This window comes from Porites lutea, chromosome 11, assembly GCF_958299795.1.
Source record: "Porites lutea chromosome 11, jaPorLute2.1, whole genome shotgun sequence".
In the NCBI taxonomy this organism is placed as follows: domain Eukaryota; kingdom Metazoa; phylum Cnidaria; class Anthozoa; order Scleractinia; family Poritidae; genus Porites; species Porites lutea.
In genome coordinates, this window is record NC_133211.1 from 3,719,850 (window position 1) to 3,746,415 (window position 26,566).

At 38.4% G+C, this 26,566-nt stretch overlaps 1 protein-coding gene and 1 long non-coding RNA gene across 3 annotated transcripts in view; one reads left to right on the forward strand and one right to left on the reverse strand.

Moving 5' to 3' along the window:
* The window catches only part of LOC140952443 (uncharacterized), a 15,162-nt gene extending 5,823 nt beyond the window's left edge, over window positions 1–9,339 (reverse strand). The window contains exon 1 of the mRNA XM_073401865.1: window positions 7,828–9,339. Within this exon, the coding sequence (XP_073257966.1) occupies window positions 7,828–9,188 (1,361 nt within the window). The 5' untranslated portion in view covers window positions 9,189–9,339. The remainder of the gene's footprint in view (window positions 1–7,827) is intronic.
* A 3,646-nt stretch (window positions 9,340–12,985) lies between these two features.
* Window positions 12,986–26,566, forward strand: part of LOC140952085 (uncharacterized) — a 46,124-nt gene continuing 32,543 nt past the window's right edge. Inside the window, exons 1-6 of one of the 2 annotated variants that reach the window (XR_012167331.1) lie at window positions 12,986–13,427; window positions 17,188–17,247; window positions 17,906–17,977; window positions 18,093–18,190; window positions 18,978–19,045; window positions 20,763–20,849. This is a non-coding gene — a long non-coding RNA (uncharacterized lncRNA). The remainder of the gene's footprint in view (window positions 13,428–17,187; window positions 17,248–17,905; window positions 17,978–18,092; window positions 18,191–18,977; window positions 19,046–20,762; window positions 20,850–26,566) is intronic. The other variant, XR_012167332.1, reaches the window with a different exon arrangement.

Below are 26,566 nucleotides of genomic sequence, written 5' to 3' on the forward strand. Positions count from 1 at the left end.
GACCTTCTATCCCCAGTATTAAATCTGATCATGCGTGTTTTGACTATCGGTCAAAAAAGAAAATCGGTCACGTGAAACTTACGCAAAGCATAGCGATGGGCAAAAGCGTTTGGATTCCGATCGTTGTCGCCCGCACTTCAAAATCTTTGGTTTTTACTAGTTTGTACAGTGAAACCTCTATTAAGCAGACCCCCAATTAAGGGGACACTAAGCCGGTCCCGAAACGAACGTCTGATATTTCCCTTTATAACGAACCCCTATTTAGCGGATACCTATTTAGCGGACGCAGACACTAAAATAAATTGTATTTGGCTAATTTCTATTGTTAAAAACCTCTATTAAGCGGACATCGGACTGAATTAACAATAGTAGTATTGGATTAGGTCCTTGAAATATGCACTGTAGTCGGTTAATGTTTTTGCGTTTACAAACGAATTAAAGTTGGTAATGAAAGGTAATGAACTTGGACTCTGGGAAGCTTCCTTATCAACATGGAGCTTCATCACAGTACAGAGCAGCCGTTGAATGTAAATCGTTACCAAACATTGCGCAATTTTCACAAACCTCAATTTGGGGAACACCCTCTATCAAGTGGACACTTGGGAAGGTCTCGAAGGTGTCCTCTTAAAAGAGGTTTCACTGTATTTCATGTTCAGAATATTCCCCACCGTCCCCTTCCATGCAGAAGTGAAATGGTTCATACTCTCCACAACAAGGCGGAAGTGCTGTCTGTAGAGAGATCGTGATCATAGAGGTTTTTACACTCACTGCACTGAATTGTTTGCCTCATTTAAGGTACGTATAACTTTTTCAAGTATGTCACGGGGAAGCTAATTCTGCTGTCGCGTAGCGCAGTGATCTGAATAATCGTCTGGGTAGGCACGTAGGTCATCGCTGCGGGGAGGTGGGAGGGTCGCCGCTTCACGGTACTTTGTTTCTAAGCTCGATTTGATATATGGCATATTTCAGTCTTGAATTTTAACCTTATAATTAGTACTATTACCTTGATGGATTTAACCAAAGAGCGATAGAAAGTTCTTATTCGGTTATTTAATTGTACTGACTGACCGCAAACATGCAAGAGATGGGGCTGTCCTTGCCCGTAATAGTGCTTTCATACGCACAGACCACACACACACATCTGTTTTCACTTTTCAGTTTTACAGCGCCGATGAGCGGGCTTTTCATAACGTTCCAGTCTCTCTACCATTTTGGTAACATTTTGGTACGATCAGGACTATTTTGAATATTATATGACCATTAAATCATAACACTGTGAGAGACCAACAGCGGAGAGATTCTTTCAGATATATATGTTACATAGTCCAGTTTGGCATGTCTTTCAAGAATCGCTGTCATGTCACTGTCGAAAAACCCCAAAATCGTATCCGACGAATCATGAAGTTGTGTTCGATCTGCTTTCACTGGGGGTAAATTTAGGGGTCTTAGTATTCGTATATACAGTGGGCAAAATAGGCTCCTCTTTTAAAATCATTATCCATCCGATCCCTTTCTTCGAATGGTATTCATTATTAAGGCAAAATCTGCATTGAAGTGACATTGTTTATTTAAACACCGACATATAAACTAGTGGAGCCAACAATGTGCAATCGAACTTAGCCTGCGTAGCAAGCGTTTCCAATCGAGTTATTGTGCGAAAGTTATTCCTTTTTTTGCTCTCTTCCCAACTTTCTCGACGAACTCGCGCGGAAACGCTTGCTACGCAGGCTAAATCGAACTCAACCAGCTTACTTAATTCTAGCGACTACGGCGACTTCTTAGTTTATCTCGCGCCCGGGGGGGCACTTGGGTATTTTTCGGGTGGGTATGTGCCGCCCGAGACTCCAAGTTGGCACCCCGTTCTAAAAAAAATTTCTCCTCAAATTGATACCCCGTTTTAGAAATGGGCCAATTTTTTTTACCCCTTCTTAGAATTCGCTTTAAAACTGATACCCCGTTCTAGAAATGGGCCAATTTTTTATACTCCGTTCCGAGGGTGCAACAAGAGTATAACAGTTTGCTTGTTAACGCATTGAACCGTATTTTTAAAAGCAATCTGTCCTTGAATAATTTCAAATGGCTGCTTACAAAAGTGGAGCTTTCGTGCGTTCGAAATATTATACCCCTTTCTAGAAATCGCCTCTGAAATGGATACCCCGTTCTAAACCAGGAGCTTCAAAATCACGACCCCGTTGGGCGGCACATACCCGTATAGGTAATGTATGGGAGCAACCTCGTCCCCAGGGCTTTTCCCTTAAAAAATGGGTGGGGCGGGAAAAGGCCCTGGCATCGGCTGGTCACGTGCACAGCGTAAATATTCCTGAGAAGCTAATTTATATGCAGCCCGCTGGTTTTGCGCTGACAGAAGTCGAAGGGAGTAACAATGGAAAATACTAGCATAGAAAACTATGTCAATATTTTCGCGTGTGTACGATTCAAAAGCTGAAGATCCATTTAATTGTGCATTATTCAAATGCTATAAGTTTACGAAAGGGCGTACCGGCTCTACGTTGTCACGTACAAAATAAATCAAATGCTTCAGAGTTGAGACAAGCTGTTATTGACTAGTACTTTGACCGAACTTCATGGAGTCGTAAGTGTGATTTTGTCCAATGTCAAACAACAATGCGGGCCTTTGCCTCCAGGATTGAACTTGATTGAAATAGAATTGTTCATCAAAATGCTTTATGGATTCTGGTCTTCTCTACAACCCGACCATGAAACAAACAAATCTCCGCGCCGGATGCAAGTCAGCCCACCTGCCAGGAACGATGACAGGTCGCCGATCTGAAACATTTGAAGACCTCTGATATCTTTTCTCTTTTCGAGGATAAATATAAAGGATTTTCCTTATATCAAAGGGAAGATAAACTGATCGATTGGAATCAACTATAGCTCTGTCAATTTTAAATGGACCCAAGTCTTTCTTTGTTGCCAGTCGTTTGATCACAGAGGTCAATCAATTTTTTTAAAAATACAGGTCATACAGGCTAAGTTTAAACCAACGCTTGTCGCTGTGATATGACTGAGAGTTAAGGTGAATAGAACTAGGCTGTGTACGGCAGCCGTCTTCGCAAGAAATGAAAGAAAAAAATCTGAAGAGTCGAGAAAGCGGACTTTTCCAGTACATACTTTATGCATGTACGATATATACCGCTCTATAAACAGAAGTTTTACAAATGTTACTCGCTGTCCCCTTCATAGAAATCGAAGAAAAGCAAAAAATTACCAAGGCCAGTATCTGTGACAAAAAGGAAATCTTGCAAAACCTTTCGTTAACCGTTAAGAGCCATAAGAGGCCGCCCAAGATCGCGCGGTGTGAAGTTACGCATAATTTTAGCTTTTCACATAGCGCTAATTTATTACACCCAGGATTTTAGGGTGTACGAGGGGACACGTGACCAGCCGATGCCAGGGCCTTTTCCCGCCCCACCCATTTTTCAAGGGAAAAGCCCTGGGGACGAGGTTGGTATGGGAGTGCCCCCCCGGGATCTCGCGTTACCTTAAAAATTTTAAACGAGGTTCTTTGTTTTCCAAATTACGAGACAAGTAAGATGAAGTCTTAGCTTTTGCCATTAGAACCCTACATTTTCCCGACTGATTAGACTTTTAACGGCAACAATTCTACTTCATAACTAAACGAATTGGATTTTGGAGGTCTTCAGACGGCACCCGAATAGCCTGAGTATCAGGCGTAGGAAGGCCTGATACTCAGGCTAGCACCCGAACTGACCGCGGACCTGGGGCAAAATCACTTCAGATTCGGACTTAATGTCAATCGCAGACGAGATGATTGTGAAGTTTAATTTCAAGAGGTTTTCCGTTTATTTTTTTTCAGGCAATGGCCTCTGCTGAAGGACCTGAGTATAGAGTCTGTTCCGAGCCACTTGATGAACAAAACATTTGCCCTCGCGTGCTGAGTTGTGGTCACAGCTGTCACCGGCTGCCTGGAACGGTTAACCATTGAAGACGACAAAATGTCCTGCCCCATGTGCAGAGTTGAAGTTAACCTACCTCCAGCTGGAGTCGCGGGACTGCCAAAGAACTTCGAGTTGTTGAGCATTATTAATACAAAAGTCACACCCCATCACGAAGAAGGTGAACGCTTATACACTTGCGAAGCTTGTAGTGATAAACATCCTGCCACCTCTTTCTGCTTAAACTGCCAAGAGGACATGTGTAATCTTGCAGCCGGCTGTCACTCTCGCAGCAAAGCAAGTTGTGATCACAAAGTTTTCTCCTTGGAATCGTCGCTTGTGACCGTTTTCTGTCAAGAACATAAACAGCGATTCCGTTTATTCGAATTTCGCTTATTTGAAGTTCGGAATTCAGGATTTTAAACAAAATCAGGGCGAGATTTGGGATTGAAAGTATCCGCACCTGCGACTTTCAACCCGCAACCTGCAGCCATTAGTCAGACTCTTAATTTAGGGGTCTTAGTGTTCATATCAACAGGGCGCAAAATAGACTCCTCTTTTAAAATTGCTATCCATTTAATCCCTTTCTTCAAATCGTACATACATGTTGTAGCTAATTTTTATTTTTCTTTTGTTTCAACTTCATTTGCATACATAACCATACCCAAAAACAATAGAAAAGTAAAAATTACCAGTGAGATAAAATTTTAACTGCAACATATATATATATATATAACGTACCAGAGTTCTTGTGTGATCCCAGGGAATTACTCAAAGCTCTTGATAAGACAGATATTGTCTATGACAAGGCAACATGTGCAGAAACCACCTATGCAAACAGTTTAGGATTAATTTCTGGATATGTGGGACAAGAGGCGATTTTCAATAGTACTGCTGATGACACGCAAAAATGAGGGCATACTCTTAGTAGTAGTAACACCTTTTTGTAACAGTGTTACTACTACTAAAAAGAGTATGCCCTCATTTTTGCGTGTCATCAGCAGTAATAGTGAAAGTCACCTCTTCTCCCACATATCCAGAAATTAATCCTTTTAGTAGTTTCATAGGGCCATAACAGAGAATACAGTGTGATGATAATTATAACAGTTACACTGCATTCTCTTTTATGGCCCAATGAAACTACTAAAATCCCAAAATGCTTAAAAACTAAAATACTAAGGGAAAATTAATTTAAGGTGATTCCATAGTAAAAGAACCTAACATAGATTTTAGCTAAAACTTGGTACACCGATGTAACAAGTCAAGAAGATGATAAAAAAGTAATAAAAAGTGGGGGTCACCGTGCTCGTTTTGACGTCACAATGCTGACAAATACGGCTATTTAGGACCCTTTTACAAAAACCGCGGGCAGCGCAAAACTAGACAAAAAGGAGAGATTTTTTCGATGATGCATGTGACATCACACAGAATTTGACTTTAATGTATTGTTTATCCACTTACGTACCAGAAAATGCCTTTTAATGCCCTTGTTTTTACTTTCCGCTCCAAAGTAGAATTAAATTGGACGCGCGCTTTTCGACCCGTGATGGCTCAATCCGTACAATTTGGTAAAATTGCCAAAAAACTGAACATAGATTTGTGCCAATTTTTTTCTCATGGAAAGGAAGCACTGTCCTTATTAAAATCATAAAATAAAAAATGGGGGTCACCGTACTCGTTTTTGCGGTAGAGCTGCAGAAAGTGCGCACCAAACGCATTTTCTCCGATTTTTGAGAGAAGACTGGGGCGAGTTTCAAAATAGAATGTGTGTGAAAGGGGGAAGAAAGTATTCAAAAATCCGTTTTTACAGAATTTACAACGAGATATCACATTTAGGACACAATGTGATAAAGAAAGTGTTTAAATGAAAATCAAAGTGAGTAAGCACAAGTTAAACATCCACTATCGAGGTTCTCCGAGAGGAGGTCGAACTCAGCAACACGTGTAATGCTTACGTTATGCACATTCCCAACACATTGAGCCTCCCCTCGGCAAGAAACAACAGCAAGCAAAAATTCCAATAGCGTTTCTCTTCAGTCAACTTCATTTTAATAATATTACTTCACATGCTCTTTTTTACGGCGGCCATCTTGTTATGTGCAGTAAGAGATGCGCAGTGCAAAACTAGGGAATCACCTTAAATATCAAGTTTAAGAAAACTAAAACTGTTCTGTCAATAGGCCATTTTACAGTTATGGATGGGAGTGAGGCTGAGGGTGACCTTGTTTTGATACAAACCTTCTTTGCTTTGTTATGGAAATTGTTCTTGAAAAATACTAGTTAGCATAAGAATAACTTGATTTACATAATAAAGCAGGAAGGTTTGTATCAAAACAAGGTCACCGTCAACCTCGCTTCCATACACAACTGTAAAATGGCCTTTTCTAAAACTCGTAGGCGACAATTGATATTAATTTACTCGTGAATAAAAATTTAAATAAGTACTTTAAGTGAATAAAATATTAAAATAGTAAGTCATTTAAATACTGTAAAAATTGTCAATTTTAAAACTGTCAGGCATGAATTTACACATGTCTGAATCAGTAATTTCTTTTAAACTTTTTTACATCAGAACAGCAGACTAAACAGGGGCAGATCCAGACCTTCAGATAAGAGGGGGGGGGGGCAGTCATCCAGACCCTGAGATAAGGGGGGGGCCCAGTCTCAAAAAAAAATTTATTGCCCCTTTGGGCCTCATTTTGGTCTAAAAATAAGTGGGGGGCGGGCCCTAACCTGAGATCAGGCGTTATTATTTTTTTTTGCTTCTTTAGCTCGAGGGGGAAAAAAAAACCCCCTGATACATTTATTTAACAAGCAGTCAACCGCCCCCTAATTTACATAATCTTACGTCTGCTTGACCTTTCATGTTATTAGCCAATAAGCATTTACCATACGGGAATCAAATTTTGGGCGAATCATGTCTCTTTTGAAATCAATTTTAGGGAAAAGCAAATTTTTAAATACGTCCATGTTAAGATGGCGCTTCCTAAAAAAAAATTTAATGTGTTGTTTTTGTGATGAAATACTGCTAGCTGGAGCTGCCTTACCTTTACGTAACAGCTACAAATAATAAAGAATTTACTGGTCAAACCTCTTTGACTTTGTTCTGTGCCGAAAGCGGTGAAAAAAAAAATTAGGCTGAAGCATCATATTTCACGAACTGAAAGGTGTTGTGAAAGTGAAGATCGCTCAGAATAGTTCGCAGCATGATCCTTGAGCCGTGTTTTGATGTAATAATGAGTGCCTTTTTCCCGAGAAATATACAGTGAAAGAACATATTTCTAATTCTAAACTAGAAAAAGGCGATCATTATTACACCAAAACATGGCACAAGGATATTTTTCCCTTTAAAATCTTATTCTAAGGAAACTTTAAGAAAAAATGTCCCGAAAAGCGCTTGAAAATACAAACGAAATGTGCTCATGCCCCCTGGGCATCCTATAATACTCCTTAAATCGAATTAATTCAATATGGCTGCCGTATCAGTAAAAAGGTCTATTGAGCTTATCAGACTCTAAAAGATAATTGCCATCTCATGATTAATTTTAGACTCCACGTGGCTTTGTTCCTAGCAAATTGAATTTTGTTCCACAGATCTCTATGGATCTGATTCTTCTCTTTACAGTCTTCATCTTTAGCATTGTTGGGGGAGGTATCAGCGTGCAAAGAAAGTAGTGTCCAATAGCCCGGCAGTGGGGCTAGTGGATTTTGCTATCAGGCTAGTGAATTCTATTATTAACTTGCCTGATGGGCAAGTGAAGTTTTTTTAGGAATTCAAATTATGGAAGAACTGTGAAATCAATTCTGCTCATCAAAATGTATTTGGGGCTAGCTGAAATGATGTTTGGGCTAGTATATGCTAGCTTCAGCTTGCCGTAATGGCAAGCTTTAAAAATGACTTTCTTTGCACCCTGTGTATGCGTATAAGGCGGAATAATAATTGTGTTCTGCTTGATTCGCCATGTTATACTCATGTAGGTCAGGGGGGTTATCTAGCGTAACTAACTCATCCAAGGGTATTCGAGAAGCATTTTCCATTTGACTTTTCCTGAAATTAAACAGCAAATAAAGACCAGCCCCAGCTGCTAGTACACCAACAATCACAGCACCCACAATTGAACCTATCTTTGCAGCTGTGAATCCTCCTTCTTTGCTTGCCTGGGATGAGCTCTCTTGCAATGGCTTGATTTCATACGGACTTCCTATAAAACTGTACTTGCCTTCTTTGTTACGTAATTGAATATAAACATTGTAACTGTCTGCAGAGTTGAGTCTTTGCAGTAGAGTTCTGTTTGATGAAGCACTTACAATATATGTATCGTTCCCCTGCGACAAATGCTTGCGGCTTAGCAGACGGTACACAGTGTAGAGGACATATTGTCCTGGAGTGCCTTTCCAAGAAGATTGTTTTACCAGCGTCCATTCCACAGTCACATTTCTCAGAGATTTATCATCAGGAAAACGCACAGAGCGATCAAACTGAACCACTGGTGGATTGATTGGACGTGCTGCTGGTGTCCAGACACATTTTGGTCCTAGCACATTACTTGGCGCACTGGGCTTTTCATCAGGAGTCAATGTTTGTAATGTGACATAGAAGCAATACTTTGTACTTGCTTCCAGCTTTTTTACTATTGTGAATGTGGTTTTCTGTGTCACTTCCTTGGTCTTGTTAGCCTTATTTTCTGCATGGTATGTTACTTTGACAATTAGTGTCTTATAACGAGAGTACACTGAATCAAGTTTCCATTTTACCCTCACATCTCCTGTCTGTTCAGTCAGAACAGAGAAGTTTGTAGGCGGTAGAGGAGTAGCTAAATGCCTTCCAATGTATGGTGCAAAAATGCAGCTTTCAGCAGTTCCAACTTCATTTGAGGCTACCACACAAATAGTATAGTCCCCAAATTCCCCAATGCATGAGAAGAAGACTGTTTTCTCCAAAATGCAAGAAAATTCCTTATTTGCACTTAAAATGTTTGTGGGTTGGCATTGGGGGTTACTACTCCATTTGCAGGAATAATTATTATGGTCTGCATCTACACAGTCCTTCGTACAAAGTTTCACAGAGTAGTTGACAGCTAAACCGCTAGTCTCTTGTGATGCAGTCCAATAAACATACCACTTTCTGAGTCCCAGTGGGCCAACAACGCTTCTTCTTAACATCCGTGGTGGGCTTGGACCTGTTCTTCCACTACTCGAAGACCCATCAACGATTGCTCCATAAAACATACACAATATGAAAATGTTTACAAGGAAGCAATAATTGTTCATTTTCCTTGTTTTATAACTGGTTCTATTCGGCAACCAAGTGGTCCATGTTTATCAAATGCAAAGTATAATTTCCGTTGAAATATACCCAGAATTTCCCATTCCAAATAAGTAAATATGGCCGCTAAAAGTCCTTGTTTTCTCGTTTGATCTGCCACCACCATACCACCACAAAAACTTTCTCTCTTCCAAAAGTTCTTCCGAACTCTTTCACTCTCTCAAGACCACGTGACGAGGAAACGACGGGCTCTGGGTACTAGAAATGCTATAGCAGCAAGACCACGTGCGAGGCGACTTGTTTGGGGAAGACCTTTGCAACAAAATTGGCGCGATGAAGGTCGACGCCAATTGCAATATAAAAGACCAAGGTGATGGTAGTTACATCCAAATTTGTTACTGGCAAAGTTAAAAGCCTATGGGCTGTCTGACCCCGCTTTGGGATTAATGCGATCTTATTTTGATGATCGGGAAAACAGAACAAGAGTTGGCAACTACACAAGTGATTGGAAGCTGTCAAACGAGGCTGCCCGCAAGGGTCATTCTTGGGACCGCTGTTGTGGAACGTGTATCAAAACGATTTATTCTACACTGGCGTTAAATCTCAGTTGTCTGCCTATACCGATGACCATCAGATCTACTGCTCCAATTTGAATCTGCACTCTGCTATAGATAGAATTAAGGAAGATGGGGAAGAGACATCGAGGTGGTATAAGACAAATTTTCTGCAAGGCAATTATAGCAAATACCAAGCAATGGCTATAGCAAGGGACACACAACAAATGGAGCTAGTGATTGATGATTGCAGAATTAACTTTACCGATGCATTCAAACTGCTAGGCATAATTATTGATAAGGACTTGAATTTCTCGCAGCATATATCAGAGGTCTGCATAAAAACCAGTAAAATGATTGGTGTTCTTCAAAGGCTAAAGAATCTGATCCCGATGAACGCCAAACTACGGATATATAAAACTGCAGTTTTACCCCATCTCACATACTGTAGCTTGGTGTGGCACTTTTGTTTTCGAGCAAGCGACAGAAACAAGCTAGAGAGAATTAATGAGAGAGGACTACGTACAGTCTTCAAAGATCGAGTCTCTCCTTATGGTGACCTTCTTACACACGCTGGAATGACTAGTCTATATAACATGAGATTACAACATATCGCTATCTTTATGTTCAAAATAAAAAAATAGATTACTGCTTTACAACATACTAGAACTCTTCTCGTCATCGTCTTCGAATTACAACCTGAGGAACTCTGACTTTCACGTTCAAAGGGTAAAAACTGTTAAATATGGAAAGCATTCCCTCAGATTTTTTGGGCCATTTTTATGGTCAAAATTGAGAATGAAGGACAGAAACGAGACTTCCTTAAGCAGGTTTAAAGCAAATATAAGGAGAAAAGATCTGAGCAAATTGGTTAGTGATAACGCATGCAAAGGGTGCCACCTGTGTGACTCATAATTCATAAACAGAAAATATCATAACTGGTAGAGTTGATATATTATAAAATTGTATCTATAGTTTTTTCTTATTTATTACATAGGTGTATTTTCGAAGCATATTGAATATCGTGTATCTTTTAGGTAGTTTTTAGAATAGTTAAATCTTATTGGCTTATAGTATTATGAATATATATATTATTTATTTCGCTCTTTCTTTTTCTCCTTTCCTTTTCCTTCGTTGCTGTGATTGTGGAGCTTCTCGGACTTAAGAAACATGCCGTTGTGACGCCTTTTCACTCAAATGACTGAAAATTTCGTTTGGTTGGTTTTCAAAAAATCGGCTAGAGTTTCTTAGCAACTTATACTGTTCCTTACACTGTTCCTTTGGGTTTAAAGTCAGTCAAGCTGCAAATCATCTCAGAGAGGGGGAGGTGCGCACCCCCTGCACCCTCCCCTTAGATCCGCCCATGTTACCCGAGTTTCTCCCCACTCATTTGATATATTGGTAGAAAAAAGTGTATAAATGTTAGAATTGTCGTTGCTTTTGTCAAGAAGGTATTGAAGAGCTCCTCAACTTAAGTTATTTTCTAGAGGTTTCTGAAAAAGAGGCCAAAAACATCCAGAAAATAAAGCTGGAAAAAAGACAGCCATTTCACTAATAAAAGTTGATTTACCATAAGGGATTTTCTGCAGTCTTCTGTCCCTTTGCCTTTTTGTATTTTATTTTTCGCATTATTTAATATGAGATTCACAGCAAACAAAAAACCTAAGAACTAAATTTTTGGTTTTTACACCCAACCCCTTATTTTTTGTGTCAGTCGCACAAATTTTAAAACATTCATATGCCAATTTGCATAACTGATTACTGAAGAGGCAGAATCGTGCACGAGGGAATGAAGAAAAAATGTAAAATTGATTGTTTATGGCTCGGACTGACAAAATGAATATCTAATTTTTTTTTAGCACGTTCTTCGGTCGGCAACGGCCAACATGGCGAACGAAGGCAAACCTAAACGCAATTTTGTAGTCTTTTTTGAGGCAAAGAAAAACTTTCTTTCGCCATGGTTGTAAAAAGAAGGAAAAGCTTCCATGACGGTTAGAATGGAGAAAGGCCAAAGGCGGAAACGTAACTTCAGAAAACTTTTCCATGGAACAGTGGGACGGTTAAAACCACGAGGAATGGCAACGTTGGACATGTACTCCGCTTCTAAAAGTGTCTTTATTGAAAAAGGTACTAAACTTAAATTAAAAGTTGCTTTGTAGCCGATTATACTCTTAAATGTTATATTTTACGCTGGAAGAGATTTTTTACCCCGCGAGCAGCAAGATCGAAGGGCCTCTGCTCGCAGGGTAAGATTTTTATGAAGCCTGCGGACAGCCGGATTACAGCGCCGCAGTTACGAGGAACAAGTTTGATTCCACATCATAGACAATAATTATTCTTTGTTTCTTCTTTTCGCGTCTTTGTTTCTTTCCTTATTTTTTCGAAGACAGTTTTGTGGGAGTTGTTCTCCTAGCGCTTCTGTCATTTTCTCTCGCAACGAAAACTTCTGTATACTGACAATAAAAAAACCTTCTGAAACTTCAAGGGGAACTCGGGCGGTGGGGAGGGGTTGGGGGGACCTTTTCTTAGACAGACCCGACTTTTTTTAAAATTCTACATCGGTTTGTTTACAGGCTGTTTCCTCGACAACATCATAGGTCTTGTGACTCCGATCGTGAAGGGTGACACCCTCGATTCACTTTCATTATTTTTTAAAGCTTATTTGAAATTATTTGGTAAGTGGTATAACTTTTACCTTAAGTTGTTCAAAAATAATTGAGAATGGCTCTTTGTTATCTCAGGGTTGTTTAACCGGCTTATTGTGTAGTTTTGCACATTTACGGCGTCAGAATTAACCAGTTCACTGGTATTATGAGATGTGAGGGCAGAGGCACCCAACTTCGGTGTCCTCCTAAATGCATTAAACACACTTTTTAGGCTATCCAGAGTACTTTTAGATCTCTAGAAATACATTCTAATCGGCGCTATAAAATTTGTATTTGTTCGGTCATCCTAGAGCGACTTGAGTCTTTTCGAAATTACATGAGCTTCAGTATTATTTTCCTGAAAATTGTAGATGCAATTTAAAGTTTTACGAAAGTGAGGATATTTCTTATTCCTCTCTCGTACAGCGTTAACTACCTTTTATTAAAACAACTGCCTTAATTAGGATCCCAGGAATGATTCGTTCCCACCCTGGGTTGTCATATAACTGACCGGGTAACAAGAAGAAGATCTATGTCACGTGGCGTTGAAATCGAGAAGACTGGAACCAATGTTCAAAATGGCGGACAGGGCAGGCGAAATGTGCAGACGAAACCTTGGATTTCAACCATCTAAAAAGACCACAAAAGGCCAGTTTTTGATATTTTTTCATGGAAAGATATTATTGTATACGTATTCATTGAAGACGATATGTAATTTTCACATGACAACCGAGCAGAATCAAATTTTCATAGCCGTCGCGGGAGACGAGTTGTCGTCAACAATGTTTATATTTTGACGGGTCGAAGAGGGCCTATTATGTTCAGAAGTTTTTCTGATTTAGGGTGAGAAATATCTACCCCTGAACCTTAAATTTCGCTGGGAAACTAGAACGTTTCTGGAATTGATGAACTGATGTTATCTGAGTCCGTACTAAAAAATTCAAATTTGTTCTTTGCCATCAAATCTCTGGTGAAGGTTTATGTGAGTCAGAGATGGCCGATTTATCCCAAGTACACAGAAAGAAAAATGGGATGACTTAGAAAGGTGAGTTAATTGACAGCATTTCGGTGGATATTAATCCTAATCAACTTAAACGTAGACCATTGGAAAGGTGACAGCTTTGGAAACTGAAACTGGTTTCCCGCCATCTTTATGGGGGTGGGAAGGGGGGTGATGGAAAATGGAACTTTATGTGAAATGAATTGCTGGTCTTTCCTGAGATAATCATGGAAGTTTGAATTTTCAGCAAGAATCCTTATTAAAAGAAAATAAAAAACGGAAGAAGCCCAAGGTTGCTGCCTAAGAAAATTTTTCGGGAAAAAGTTAGGAGCCTGAGCCACATTTCGAGGAGCCCTTTCAAAAAAAAATAAGCAACGTGTGACAACTGCTGCACTTACTGTTTGATCGATAAACTTCAAATTTATCATTTATCCAACTCAAGGGCACAAATAGTAGCATAGTAAAGGGTCAGCTAACATTCAAGGACCAATCTCCCTTTTTCTGTGCTAGAGGTACTTTACTTCATGTATTTCGAGAACAGTGGAGCCAGGGCATCTAAACCTGGTTTTAATTAGTTCACCAGATGCCCCTATCGATAGTTTCTGTATCTTAAGGTATCAGCCACCCTTCAGGACAGTCCGCGCGCGGATCGCTATAGCGTTCGTTGTTTTTATAAAAACCCCTATAAACCATATATTTGTTAAAAGCTTAATAATTCCAGATTATGGATTTGAACTAACAAAAACGATTTACTTAAATGTGTTTCGAAATTGGAACGCTTTATGTAAAAGTACACGTCTCTATAAATCATGTTTCACTCCCGCCGGAAATAAACGGAAGAAAACAATTAACACCGCATTCGCTTCTCAACACGTTCCACTAAAAAACCGTGTCTCAGATTTTTGACAAGTGCGTTTGTTTTTCTTTTATTAGCAAATGAAGTTGGGGAAGGCAATTAGTCAACACTCTCTGTGTAAAAAAAGCTCTAGCTTTAAAATGAAAAGGAGTATTAAAATTCGCAGACACGGTTTTGTAGAAGAGATATATGGCATCACTCTGGCCAAATTTTAGCCAAATTGACTGAAAGGCTGCCGACTTGGAGTTCAAAACGTACGAGTCGATCAGCAAAATTTGCGTTCGGAGATAAAATAGAAAATACATTTTTGGCGGCTTGCTACCTTGAATGAGATTATAACACCTAAATGTTTATTCTGATTGATATCAGAGAGGGATCAATTTTCTCTGACAATAGGAATTTGACAGGTAACATGTAACAGGAACAAACTTTTTATTGCTATCAACATCTTCAAGTCAACAGTTTAATTCTCCGTTGGAAAACTTCCACTCTTTTACACCACGAGAAGCACGGTTTAATTCTTTCTCGAGCGCCTGGCCAAGGAAACTAAAAAACTTTGAAGCCGCCGAATGCCCACCACCGATTGCTCAAAGGCCAAGAACTGACGCCCGGTTTATTTCAAACGCTCTGCTCTTCTCGGAAGAATTAAAAACAGAATTTGTCTTGTGCGACGGCCATCTTTCATTCTCGCACTGGATTCTCCAGGTAGAACCAAGTCCATTCTTAGTCGCTACATTTTCCATGACTTGGACTCTTCCCTGGCAAAATCGACAAGATACAGACTTGTCCAGTTTCTCAAGCAGCTTTTCGCTCAATACGATAGCTCGACCGCTTATTGTTTTCCACGTTCCATCAGCAGATGGGGTCGATGAGCTTTATTGGCTTTCTTCATCTGGTTCTTCAAGCTGGATTTTGGAGCGGCTTGCACTCTCAGCAACTGCAGCATTTTCGCTTTTCTGAATATCCAACTCCTCGAGCCACTTCTCTTGCTGATAAAATGAGCCTTTGTCGCTCTCTGTCAATTTTGCGGCCCATTCTTTGTCAAACTCGCTCTTCGATTTCTTTTTCGCTCTTGGTTTCGATGACGAAAACGGACACGACCTTTTCTTTTTTTTGGCGGCATTTTCACCGAAGCAAACGCTAAATATCCACGGCGAATACTAAAGGCTATAAACAATGCGAAGACAATTCGCACGTGTTGTAGTTCACAGGCAAGTTAATTGATATATGACACGGGTATGACATATCTTGTTAACGATCAATTAAGATAATTAACGAGAAATAATCTTTTATCCCTGATATCTTTCGACAGAAACAATATTTTCTTCTGATTTTTTTTTTAAAAGAAAGCTCTCAAGCATATCTATTTGAAAACGTTGAAACCTCAAATATGGAAAAATGGCAGTTTTAAGGGTGGCTGATACCTTAAGTAGACAGTCTCGACTAGGTCCTCAAAACTTGATTCATGCTTCTCGAAACCTAAGTTTCCCTCGCAGCCATTTAACTCCCCACCATCTGACCGCTGAGCTCTAATATCCTATCACCTGGAACAGGCTACCATTTAACGCTACAAAGGAACGTTGTGTGACGAGATCAAAACGGAAGACTCCAATTAATCAAGTTTTGAAACACGAAAATCAAGTCTCAAGTTTCGAGAAACCAGCATTTTTAATATTCACCACCTGAAAGGATTGCGAGAAAGGATTTATGTCTCGAGAAAAATAACAATAACCTTTTGCACGTACAGCAAAAGCACCGACCAACAGCACTTGGGTGTACAATTTAAGCGAAGTTAAGTTTATGTTTTTAGGCGATAAAAAAGGACCAGTGAAAGGTTTTTATCTTGAAGTTTGGAAAATTGACTCAGTATTTTTGTATTAAGTCTATCTTTTGAACTATCAAAACAATTTTTTACATTTGTGAAGGTATGTATTTACGTGCATCAGTGCAACAGCATAAATTAAAAAGAGATGAAAATATGATCTTGAATAGCCGCCGTGAATGATTTTCAAAAACTGAAGTGTTTTTGCAAGCCTTTCAAAAGTTACCACAAAATGTACACCAAAACATAGGGTGGCATGGATAACGCTGAATTAATAATAAAAGTTATTGGGCAGGTGAAATTTCTTTAGGGAATTCAAATTATAGAAGAACTGTAATCAATCCTGCTTTTTTAAAAAAAAAAAATTTCAGGCTAGTTGAAATGTTGACCTTTGGGATAGTACATGCTACAATCGGCGACATAATTGTTGAGACATTGTACTGAACTGGGGTAACTTTAAAGAACAAAACAATCCACGCCCTTTACCCCTCCCCTCCATCCTAAGTTGGGGTTTTTGTTATTTTCTACAAGTAGCTCAAACAGCAGCACAACATTGCATGGAGGGGATAGGAGAGGGAAAGCTTTATTTCCCTATTTTTAGTTAGCAAAATGTTTGGGAGGCCCTTTAGGGCAAATTGTCTCAATTAATTTTGTCGCCCATTGTAGCTACAAATTGCCCAAATGGGAAGCTTTAAAACTGACTTTCTTTGGACCCTGGACTATATAATTAATACTTGACAAGCAGAGCTATCATCAAGGGCCGTAACCTATAACACCTGTTATGGCTGAGCTCACTTAATGTTACGTGTGAGCAAGGTGGAAAGCTAAAGGTGACACTATAAATTTTTCTGAGATGTTATGGGTGAATCTTCATTCCCTACGGCTGCTTCAAAACTTATGACAGCCCTGACAAATCAACTCTGTGAAGGATCTGTGATGGAGAAGGTGGTAAGAAAAGTTAAATTCAATGCAACCAACCCAATCCTAAACGCAGTTTATACATTTGTTTGTAACTAAGACGACACAATAATGGTAATGATTCAGTGATGTGTATTTCAAATGCATTATGTATGGCTATTTTGCTTTAACACATCTTTAATTGTGACAACTCCTTTTGTATGTTACAGGACTGGTCTTGGATCAAAAGAAGGAGACCAAGAAATTCCCATAGAGATTTGTTGGACTAAGTAAGTGGGTGTGATCTCTGCAGAAAAAAACTGTTTGAGCTACAGGCTAATATATACTTTGTCTCAACTTTTATGGAAATTTTCTTACATTATTGTACTGGTTGTTCGTTTTCGATGCCAAACACATTGCCTGTACAATGGCCAAATCTAGAATGCATTGCAGTTCTATATGTTCTGAGCTGTACTTCATGTAATTAATGGAAATTTGATTAGTGTAAGTCAAAGCATATGGTTGAATTTAAGATGGCAGCCACTTTCCTTGTTTTGAACAGCAAAGAAGGCAGTGAGAAACAGGAATTTGCCATGCAATGTTTCGACCATTTTTGTAATGAGGAGTTAAAAAAACCTGATACTTTTACATTAATTTTAAGAGTGGATTTTAACCTGTACTCCAACCATAAAAAGAAATAGTTCTTCAGTTAATAATACCTGAGGAGTCGAATGCATATCGATTTTGAAGGGAAATTCTCAAGTTCTGGTCAAAATATTTCTTTTCTTATTGTTCATACTTAGATAATCTGAATACTTTGTGGTAATCTTTCTGTTTGAACAAAGTTCTTGTCTTGTCTTGCCTTAAAACTAATAGTATTTAATTCTGTTGAATTTGATTTCCTTTAATAACAACAGAAATTTTAGGGTAATTTTGTGCCTTTTTTAGTCATTGGATGTGGTGGAGAACAGATCATTAAACTTCAGTCGGAATTTGGAGGCAAAATACAAGTTGCCCCAGGTAATGAAGCTATTATGACCATGAAAAAATGGCCATGTATCATTGAATTGTTAAGATAATAAATTATTACTGTTTCTAACTGAATGAAAACTGTATTGTCTTCTTTGTTTGTTAGACCCACCTTCTGGACAGATTCCACCTTCAGAGAGACATGTTATTGGAGCTGGAATGACCATGACTGCTGGCACCAGACTTGTCCACTAATGGATCCTCGTATGTAACTTTTGTTCCATTCAGTTAATAATGACTCAGGGCACCATCCATTTGTCAGGACTGGCCGGCTGGACGATTGCCTGACCAGTCAGTTTGAAAAGGAAATAGGCTTTTTCCAAGAGTTTTTGCTGAAAAACCATATTCTTTGTGCATACTATTCAGGATTTGACTGATTTGGCTGGAGAAGTTTGATTAAAAGGAAAGTTATCATTGCGATGAGGTCAATTCTGACAAATGGAAAGCGCCCTAAATTTGTTAAAGACCTGCATCATTGGATGGTGCTATTCCAGAGTTTTCTTAAGTATGGCTTAATGGCTGTCATGTATGAGCCATAAATCCGTGCCCAAGGTTATTGGGGGTATGCAAGTGTGAAATAGAAGTATGTAAAGAGGGTCATCTGGATTTTGTGATTGGGTTAGTGAATTCTGTTCCTAACTTACCCGTTTGGGCAAGAGAAGTTTTTTTTGGGAATTCAAATTACAGAAAAATTGTAAGACAAAACTTTAAACATTGTTTGAAAAACTGACTGTCTTGGCACCCTCAAAATGACCTCATTTTTTTCAAGCTGTGTTTTTTTAATTCCTTTAAAGGAGTATAACGCAAAACCCCACTTTATTGAGACAGGTTCTCATGAAGCTCTAAGACACATAGTGAATTTACTACCTTTTCTTTTTCACCAGAACTGAGGAAAGGTGTCTTATATCCATGAGATCTCTCTTCTCTTGAGATTGTACTGTTTGAATTCCAAGCCATCATAATCACTTATACCTCATTTGTTTTTAATCAGACAGCGAGCGGTTTTATAGACAATAATGGAAATTCAAGCCAAGAGTGTGGTTAACCCGGCCTCTGAAGGTGAGATTGACTGAAACTGTCAAAAAAGAATCCCAAAAAGCGAGTTAAATTACAGCTGGCAGTTTGCATGAAGAATGATAAGTCTTGGGTTCATGTTTGTATTAACTTAGTGAGGCTGAGCATAATAATATTAATGTCATGGTAGGTGAGCTTTGGTGTGAAGCCACTGCTAATTTTAAAATTCTTGCAGGGTTCGCACAGGTCATGGAAAACCTGGAAAGTCATGAACTTTAAGAATTTCATTTTCCAGGCCTGGAAAGTCATGGAATTTAATTTTCAGTCATGTAAAGTCATGGAAAATTAAAGTTACCGGTATGTCAGATAGATTAGATATATAACTGCAGAAGTCAAAGAAAGGACATGTAAAATAGAGACAAGGAATTAAATGGGATGGATTTTAGTGGACACCAGAGTTCATGTCTGTTGAACTGAGGTAGGTCAAAAAACACCCTAAAACAAGGACATTATTGAAAATATTCAAAAATGACAGCTAACCCTAACAACCCTCCAAGTTAAAGTTTTTGCTTGGTCGCCATTTGGCAACCAACTCTTTTGGTTTAGGGAGACTTTTTTACAAATCAAGGCACCAGCTGCAAAATTTTAGGTGCCATGGCAACTAAAATGATCACAACTTGGAGGGTTGCCTAAGGTCATGGAAACCTTGAAAAGCTCATGGAAAAGTCATGAAAAGTCATGGAATTTAAAGAGCTCAAAAGAGTGCAAGCCCTGTATTGCTACAATTCATTACAGTTTGTATGTTTTCAGTGGCTCTAGTGAACGTTACACAGGTTTCTCACAGTCTTGAAAAGTCCTTGAGTTTCAGAGAAAGTCTCCTTGAAATGTCATTGAGTTTAATAAATTCCACTAATCCTTAAATTTCTTTAAGTATTCTTAAAAAGTCCTTGGATTTTCCCCAATCTAGGATATGGCAAAATATACTATTTTGTATTGTTCAGCACAAATTAGAGTTTTCCTGTTTTTTTTTTCAATTGTGTTGGTTAGCCTTAATTAGCAAAATGTCGCACAAGAACTTTGTTTTCTATTGTTACAAGCAAAGTGACAAGCATCTGTGTGTATAAATTATGGATTGTATTTTCCATGCCCTTGAGCATTTCACATGGACTTTTGTTGGACAGAGCTATATCATTTCTTGACCTTGTGTTTAATTGACAGTCCCTTTTTGCCATATCATGCCTGCAAAGTGTGAATTAATTGTGATTTAAAATGGTTGTCCAAGAAAGAGACAGTAAAAAACAAAACTGGTTCTTGAAAATTCCTTTAAACACAATCTGTGTGAACCTTGTTACATTTGACAACTGATCAGTGTTGTTACTATTACAACAACAACAACAACAACAATCTTTATTTGTACTCACTCTCGCCTTAAAACAAATTCCAACATGAAAATATTGAAAATAAAATTAGAGTACTGGCTGCAGCGAGTAACTGTAGCGGCTAGCGGTGCCAGGCAGCTAGTTGATGTCAGCATTAAGTAGTTACTAGAGCAAGGGAGCATGGCCATGATTTGACTCTCTGAGGCAGTGAATTTAGTCTTTAATTTTATGGAGAAAGAAATTTATGATACCATGAAACTTGACAAAATGGTTTTTTAAGAGCTTCCATCTTTATTATCACATCATTGTTATATTTTGTTATATTTTTTTTTGATTCGTCCAAGTATGCCTTGTAAACTCTTCTTTTCAAATCTTTTGTGTAGGTTTGTGACATGGACCAAAAGTGATTTTTCTTGGTGTGGATCTATGGTGTTTAAAATGGGATCAACTTCCGTTTATGACACAATGAGGTGAGTAAAATATAAGTCTCTATAATTATTTTAAAAAGAAGAGTGTATAAATTTGTACTATTTATAGAGAACTTTTCTGCTCAACATACGATAAAGTAAAACTGTTTACCCTCCTCCTCCCAAAAAAGTTATAAAGTCTTGTAACCTGAGAGACCCGACCCTCATGTTTTATTCCTTGTGCAATTTTTTTATTGAGTTGTTTGGAATTGGCTGCATGGTACTGAAATATAATAATCAATTACAACCATTTTCTGCCATCGTTTGGAGCACAAAATAGGGTTTTCATTAAGAATTCTAGTAGCAGGAGAAAGGTATAACGTTATAGGAGAATATTTTGAAGGAGGCTCACATCTGAATATAAAATAGTCAAGGCCTACCCAAGGCTGCTACCATAGAAAATTTTTGGGAGCCCTTTGGACTCCTAAAATAAAAAGTTCGGAGCCTGAGCCACATTTCTAGGAGCCCAGTTAAAAAAGATCAGTAACTTTATTAACCTTTGGTGACAGTTGGTGAGTAGCGAAACTGCATTTTTCACCAATTCCTCTTCTTTGGACTGGTTTTTGGCTAATTAGCATAAAAATGGCTAAAAATAAGTTCTGCAAGGAAAAAGGCACGTTTCTCGACTAATCTGATGTAACACTTATTTGTTTTTCACCCATGCGCAAAAGCCAAAATTTGGTCTTTTTTGGGGGAATCCTTTTCAATCTTTCTCTCTCGCTCTCTTTTTTCCTTTGCCTTTCTTGTTTATTAGCAGTTTTGTTGCCCACTATATCGTCCTTCTTTTGCATGGAATTGTGGCTGGCTAACTTTTTAGAAAAGGGGTAATTTTAATCTTCAAAGAGTAGTATGTCAACAGTGAAATTGGCAGTGGATTTTTCCCCAAAATGTTACCTTTTTTGTGAGTGTAACTCTGACAGGATTAGCCAGAATATCCAAAATGAGGTTTCGCTGGAAAATCTATCTTTGAAGAAGTTGTTGTTTATCAATTTATACCCTGCAAGTAGAGGCTCTTCGATCTTCATAGATAAGTCAGGAAGGCTTAAGGAGTGTTTAATGAGGAGACAAAACCTGAACAATAGTTGAGCCTTGAACTAATCAAGTTTCGAAACGCAAAACCGAGTCTTGAGTTTCAAGAAACCAGCATTGTTTATATTTGCCAGCCAAATTTTATCTGTAAGTTTGGAAAATTAACTCAGTATTTTTATATCAAGTCTATCTTTTGAACTATCAACTTTGAACTGCTTATATGTTTGTGGTGGTTTGTATTTACGTGTGTCGCACGCAACTGCGTAAATTAAAAAGAGATTGAAATATGATCTTGAAAAGGTGCTTTCAAAAACTGAAATGTTTTTGCCAGTTTTTCAAACGTTACCACAAAACGTACAGCAAAAAATAGGGAGGCGTAGATAACGCTGAATAAAATAATGATGAAAGAAACCTCCTAGTGTACCGTTCGTGTTCGTAGCAAGATAGAAAATAGTGGTGTGTGTGAATCATGATGTATTGAAAAACTGTTCTGTGAATCGCGATTGAAGTGCACTCCGTGAAACCTGAACTGCCAAAATCCTAGATTATTTACATGTACATTGAAGATCATCATTAATTTGGCCAAACAACCTTAACTAGCATCTGGTGGCTTGATTTAACTTCACTTTTAGAGCAGCGTTTTTCCTCAAGGTTCGTAAAACTCTAGTTCACTTGCTAAAATATAATTAAAGCACTCTGTTTTACAAAATGAGACTAACGTAACGTTTTTGATATTATGTACGAGCTTTTTTCATGACTTGTGAAACACAAAATTGTTGTTCGTGAACTCGTTATGACACCCCCCCTCGCCCCCCTCAGAAAACGCTACAAACTTGTAAAAGTCAATAGCATACCAAAACCACCGATGTCACGGGTAATTTGAAACCAGCTTGCTTTTCTACAGATCAGGACTTTTTATCTGTTTTTACTTGATGCAGTATTGATCTAATGTTTCTAACGCTGAAGGAAAAGCCAAGATGTTATTATAGAAGTTTTTTTGAAGACTATTGAATTCATTTGACGCCATTTTCAAACGAGAAACTTCAACTGCTCTGCAGGAGAAGGCACAGAAGTGAATAATTTTCAAGACATAGTGCGGCATGTTTACCTTTTATTGGCGGAAATATTTCTGCCTATGGCCGAGGATCAAATATTTTCCATTGTCATTTCAAAGTGCAGAATGAGCAGAGAATTTTTTTGTTTCTTCACTGGAAGTTAGCCTGAGAATCACAAGTTTAAGGCACCCATTCATGCTCCCTGTTTGAAATTTTAATCGTCCGAGGGTAAACCATAGGTGCCTCTGACGCCCGGGAGCCCGTTAGGCAGCAGCCTTGAGGCTACTGAACATTTGCCAGAAAATTATGCATAGTAAACGGAGAATCCTCCCATCTCCGATGCCTAATGAACACCATGCAACAACAACATACAAAAATAAATTTTTCAGAAAACGCTCGTCCTCAATAGATTATAGCTGCATTATGAAGCTATTAAAAATACAGTTTTTTTGTCACTAATAATTGATTAATGATTTAAGTCGATGATTGGCACACCACCTACTTTTACATGATAAGCTTATATCCGTCCATTTGGTTTCATTAGGGAGCTTTAGCAAAGTCAAAAAATTCAAGCAATGAGTTTTAGCAAGCAAAACATTGCACACACTGCACGTGCATGATGATGCACGCTTTTCGGTCAGATCTCTTTGCTGTTGCTGCACGAAATGTCCTGATGGGAAGTTTTTTTTGACAAGCGATAACAAATTAATTTTTTCTTTCCCTCCAAACTTTGATTGAATTCATTTAAAATTGTGATGACTTCACTCCCGTTGCATTGTAACTGCATGACACACTTTCGCACAGAAGCGAAAATAAAATTCTTCATGATCTCGACCAAACTATTGCTCTCTCCACAGAAATCTCATTTTGGTTTCGAAGTTAAAATGATGCTTATAGAAAATATACAGGAATTTAGATCAGTTGGTGCTTGGAACGTTTTTTTTTGGCGCACAGTTTGCATGCTGGTTTACAAGTTACCAAAGTGGCCGGACCAAGGAACCACTGGCCAGACCAGGGACCTTCAAACGGAGCGGTCATTTTCTATGATACAAGTTTTTCGGCAAAGCTTAGAAGCTGTTGGTTTGTCACAAGTTTGTAAAATGTTACGGCAACTTACAGGACAAATTATAGCACACTACTCCTCTTCTAAGATAAGAAAAACTCATTTATGTCTTTTTCGTCTGGATCAAGGACCACATACTACATTCAGCAAAATTCAAAAAAAAAAAATGTTTTTACCGTACAGCTATTTCAATAGACATTGGTGGAAAAAACAACAAAACAAAAAGCCTTTAAGCCCACACTGCAAGGTAGTATGCAATTTTTATAATGAATTACATGTGTGACCATAAAGCAAACAGGGATCCTGGCATCGGCAAAACAGGGATCCAGCCTAACCAGGTTGGCTAAGTTGTAATCACAAAGATGATTTTAGTTGCGTTTTACTAAGGTGCCAGGCATTTGGCAAAACTACAAACTTGACCAGCCCCGCTCATTAGGTTAGCAAAAATAACAACTACAGTCGAACCTTTCCACACAGCCACCTTGAGGACAGAGGAAAGTGGCCGTTATGGGGGAAAGGGGGGGGGGGGGGAGTAGGGGTGCAATATGACAAATAATTTGTAGGGAGCATGCAACATGTTTATTGTGCTATGTTTGTGCTTACTGTATCCCATAATGTTAATCCAATCATAAATAACAATTATTTAGAGATGGAATCCACAAAAAACTGAGTAATGCTTTGAATCAAACTGTTAACTTGACAATAGGTACAAGTATTGTACGGAATTTATGCTCACTGTAGCAGTGTAAATGAAACACAACCAAAATGTGATTACCGCGATTAATCATCAGCATGCCTTACGGATCAAAATGTCATGACTCAGGGTGCAGAGAAAGTCATTTTTAAAGCTTGCCATTCGGGCGAGCTGAAGCTAGAATATACTCTCCCAAAGGTCATTTCAACTAGCCCCAAAAACATTTTGATGAGCAGAATATTGATGTTACAGTTCTTCTGTAATAATTCCTCAAAAAACTTCAGAACAGAATTCACTAACCCGATAGCAAAATCCACTGGTTCCAGGCTATCGGACACTACTTTCTTTTTACGCTGTGACCATTCTTAACTTAAGCTGATTGTTGTCGAGAGGTTATTTTGGCAGTTGGGGACACGGTTTACTAGCTGTTGCCATTGTAGAGAGTGTCAATTTATAGACTGTCCGCCAGCACAGAAAAAGTGGCCATTGTGTGGAGGTGGCTGTTAGTGGAGACTCGACTTCGTTCTGTGCAGAAAGCTGTGAAAAATTTTTTTTAGGTTAGTGTACCATATTTCACACACTAAAAACTGTTGCGAAAGTGAAGATTGCTTGGAATAATTTGCAGGTTTCTGAAGGAGGAATTACAGTCAAACCACGCCAAGATTCCATTCATGAATTGATTATTTGAAAAGTGAATCTGTGTGTTGCTTCTTTAACTTGTACCCGGTATCAAATTGCATTCAAATGATTGTGAATTTTTCACTGCAATCTTTTAGTATATGATGAGATGGAAACTATTTCAATGGATATAATTTCTTTTTAGACATTCTTCAAATTCAAGAAAACTGAGCCAGCAGAAATTTCATAACGAACTCGCATGTGTATTCACTGCTCATTGCGCAAGCAAAAAAAACAGACTGAATCCAACAACTAATAGATGGCGGCATTTTGGCCAATCAGAACAGTGCAAATCATCCGCATGGTTTCCTATCCAATCAGAAAGAAGTCCAGATTCTGGCGTTTTTGCATGTGATCTGTGAAAGGATTGTATTTATCTATTCATTTGTTTTTTTTAGTCACTCGCGTTACATAAAAATAAAACGTTTCAATTAAAATATAAGTTGTTGTGACAAGGAAACCTAAAGAAGCTGGGAGCTTATATTAACAGGCTTCCTTAAGCTATATTACAAAGGCTTACTTGACTGCAGAGTGTGCAGAAAACTTAAAAAAACTTAAAACTTAAGCAACAGAACGACTATCAATGAGATAATTTTTCAGATTTTTTTAAAAAACAAATATGGAAGAGGAGCTGGTTAGTGTAACTGGCATAGAATTCCAAATTGTTGGTCCTCGATAAAGGATACTGAACTGCTTAATATAATAATTATACTATCAGGCTAGTCGAGTTTCATGATGGTGAACCTGGTTACTAAGGCAAAAGATTATGGAGATAGGAATACATAAGCTACTAAATGTAGCAACAGAAAAATAATTAATGCTATATATGTCAAGGACTTTAAGTTTGCTAAATAATGGGGTCGTATTTGCTAGATAGTGAGCTTTTGATAAAAGCCGCACTATGCGCTTTTGCAAAAGGTAAAGACAGTTTTAGTTAGAGCAACAGGTGGAGGACAAGGCAACATTACAGTACGTTAAGTATATGTTAGGTAGGGATATACTAGAGAGTAATATAAGGTCAGCAATAATTTGGATGATAGATAAAAGCGAGCGTCTGTAATAATCCCCACAGTTTTCAAGATCTTTTTAGAAACAAAACTAACATGAGATTTCTAGGAAAGGTGCTGATCAATAATAACATGTAAGAATTTAGTTTCCACGACTTGCTTGATTATAGCGTTTTCCATAACAAGAGGAAAAT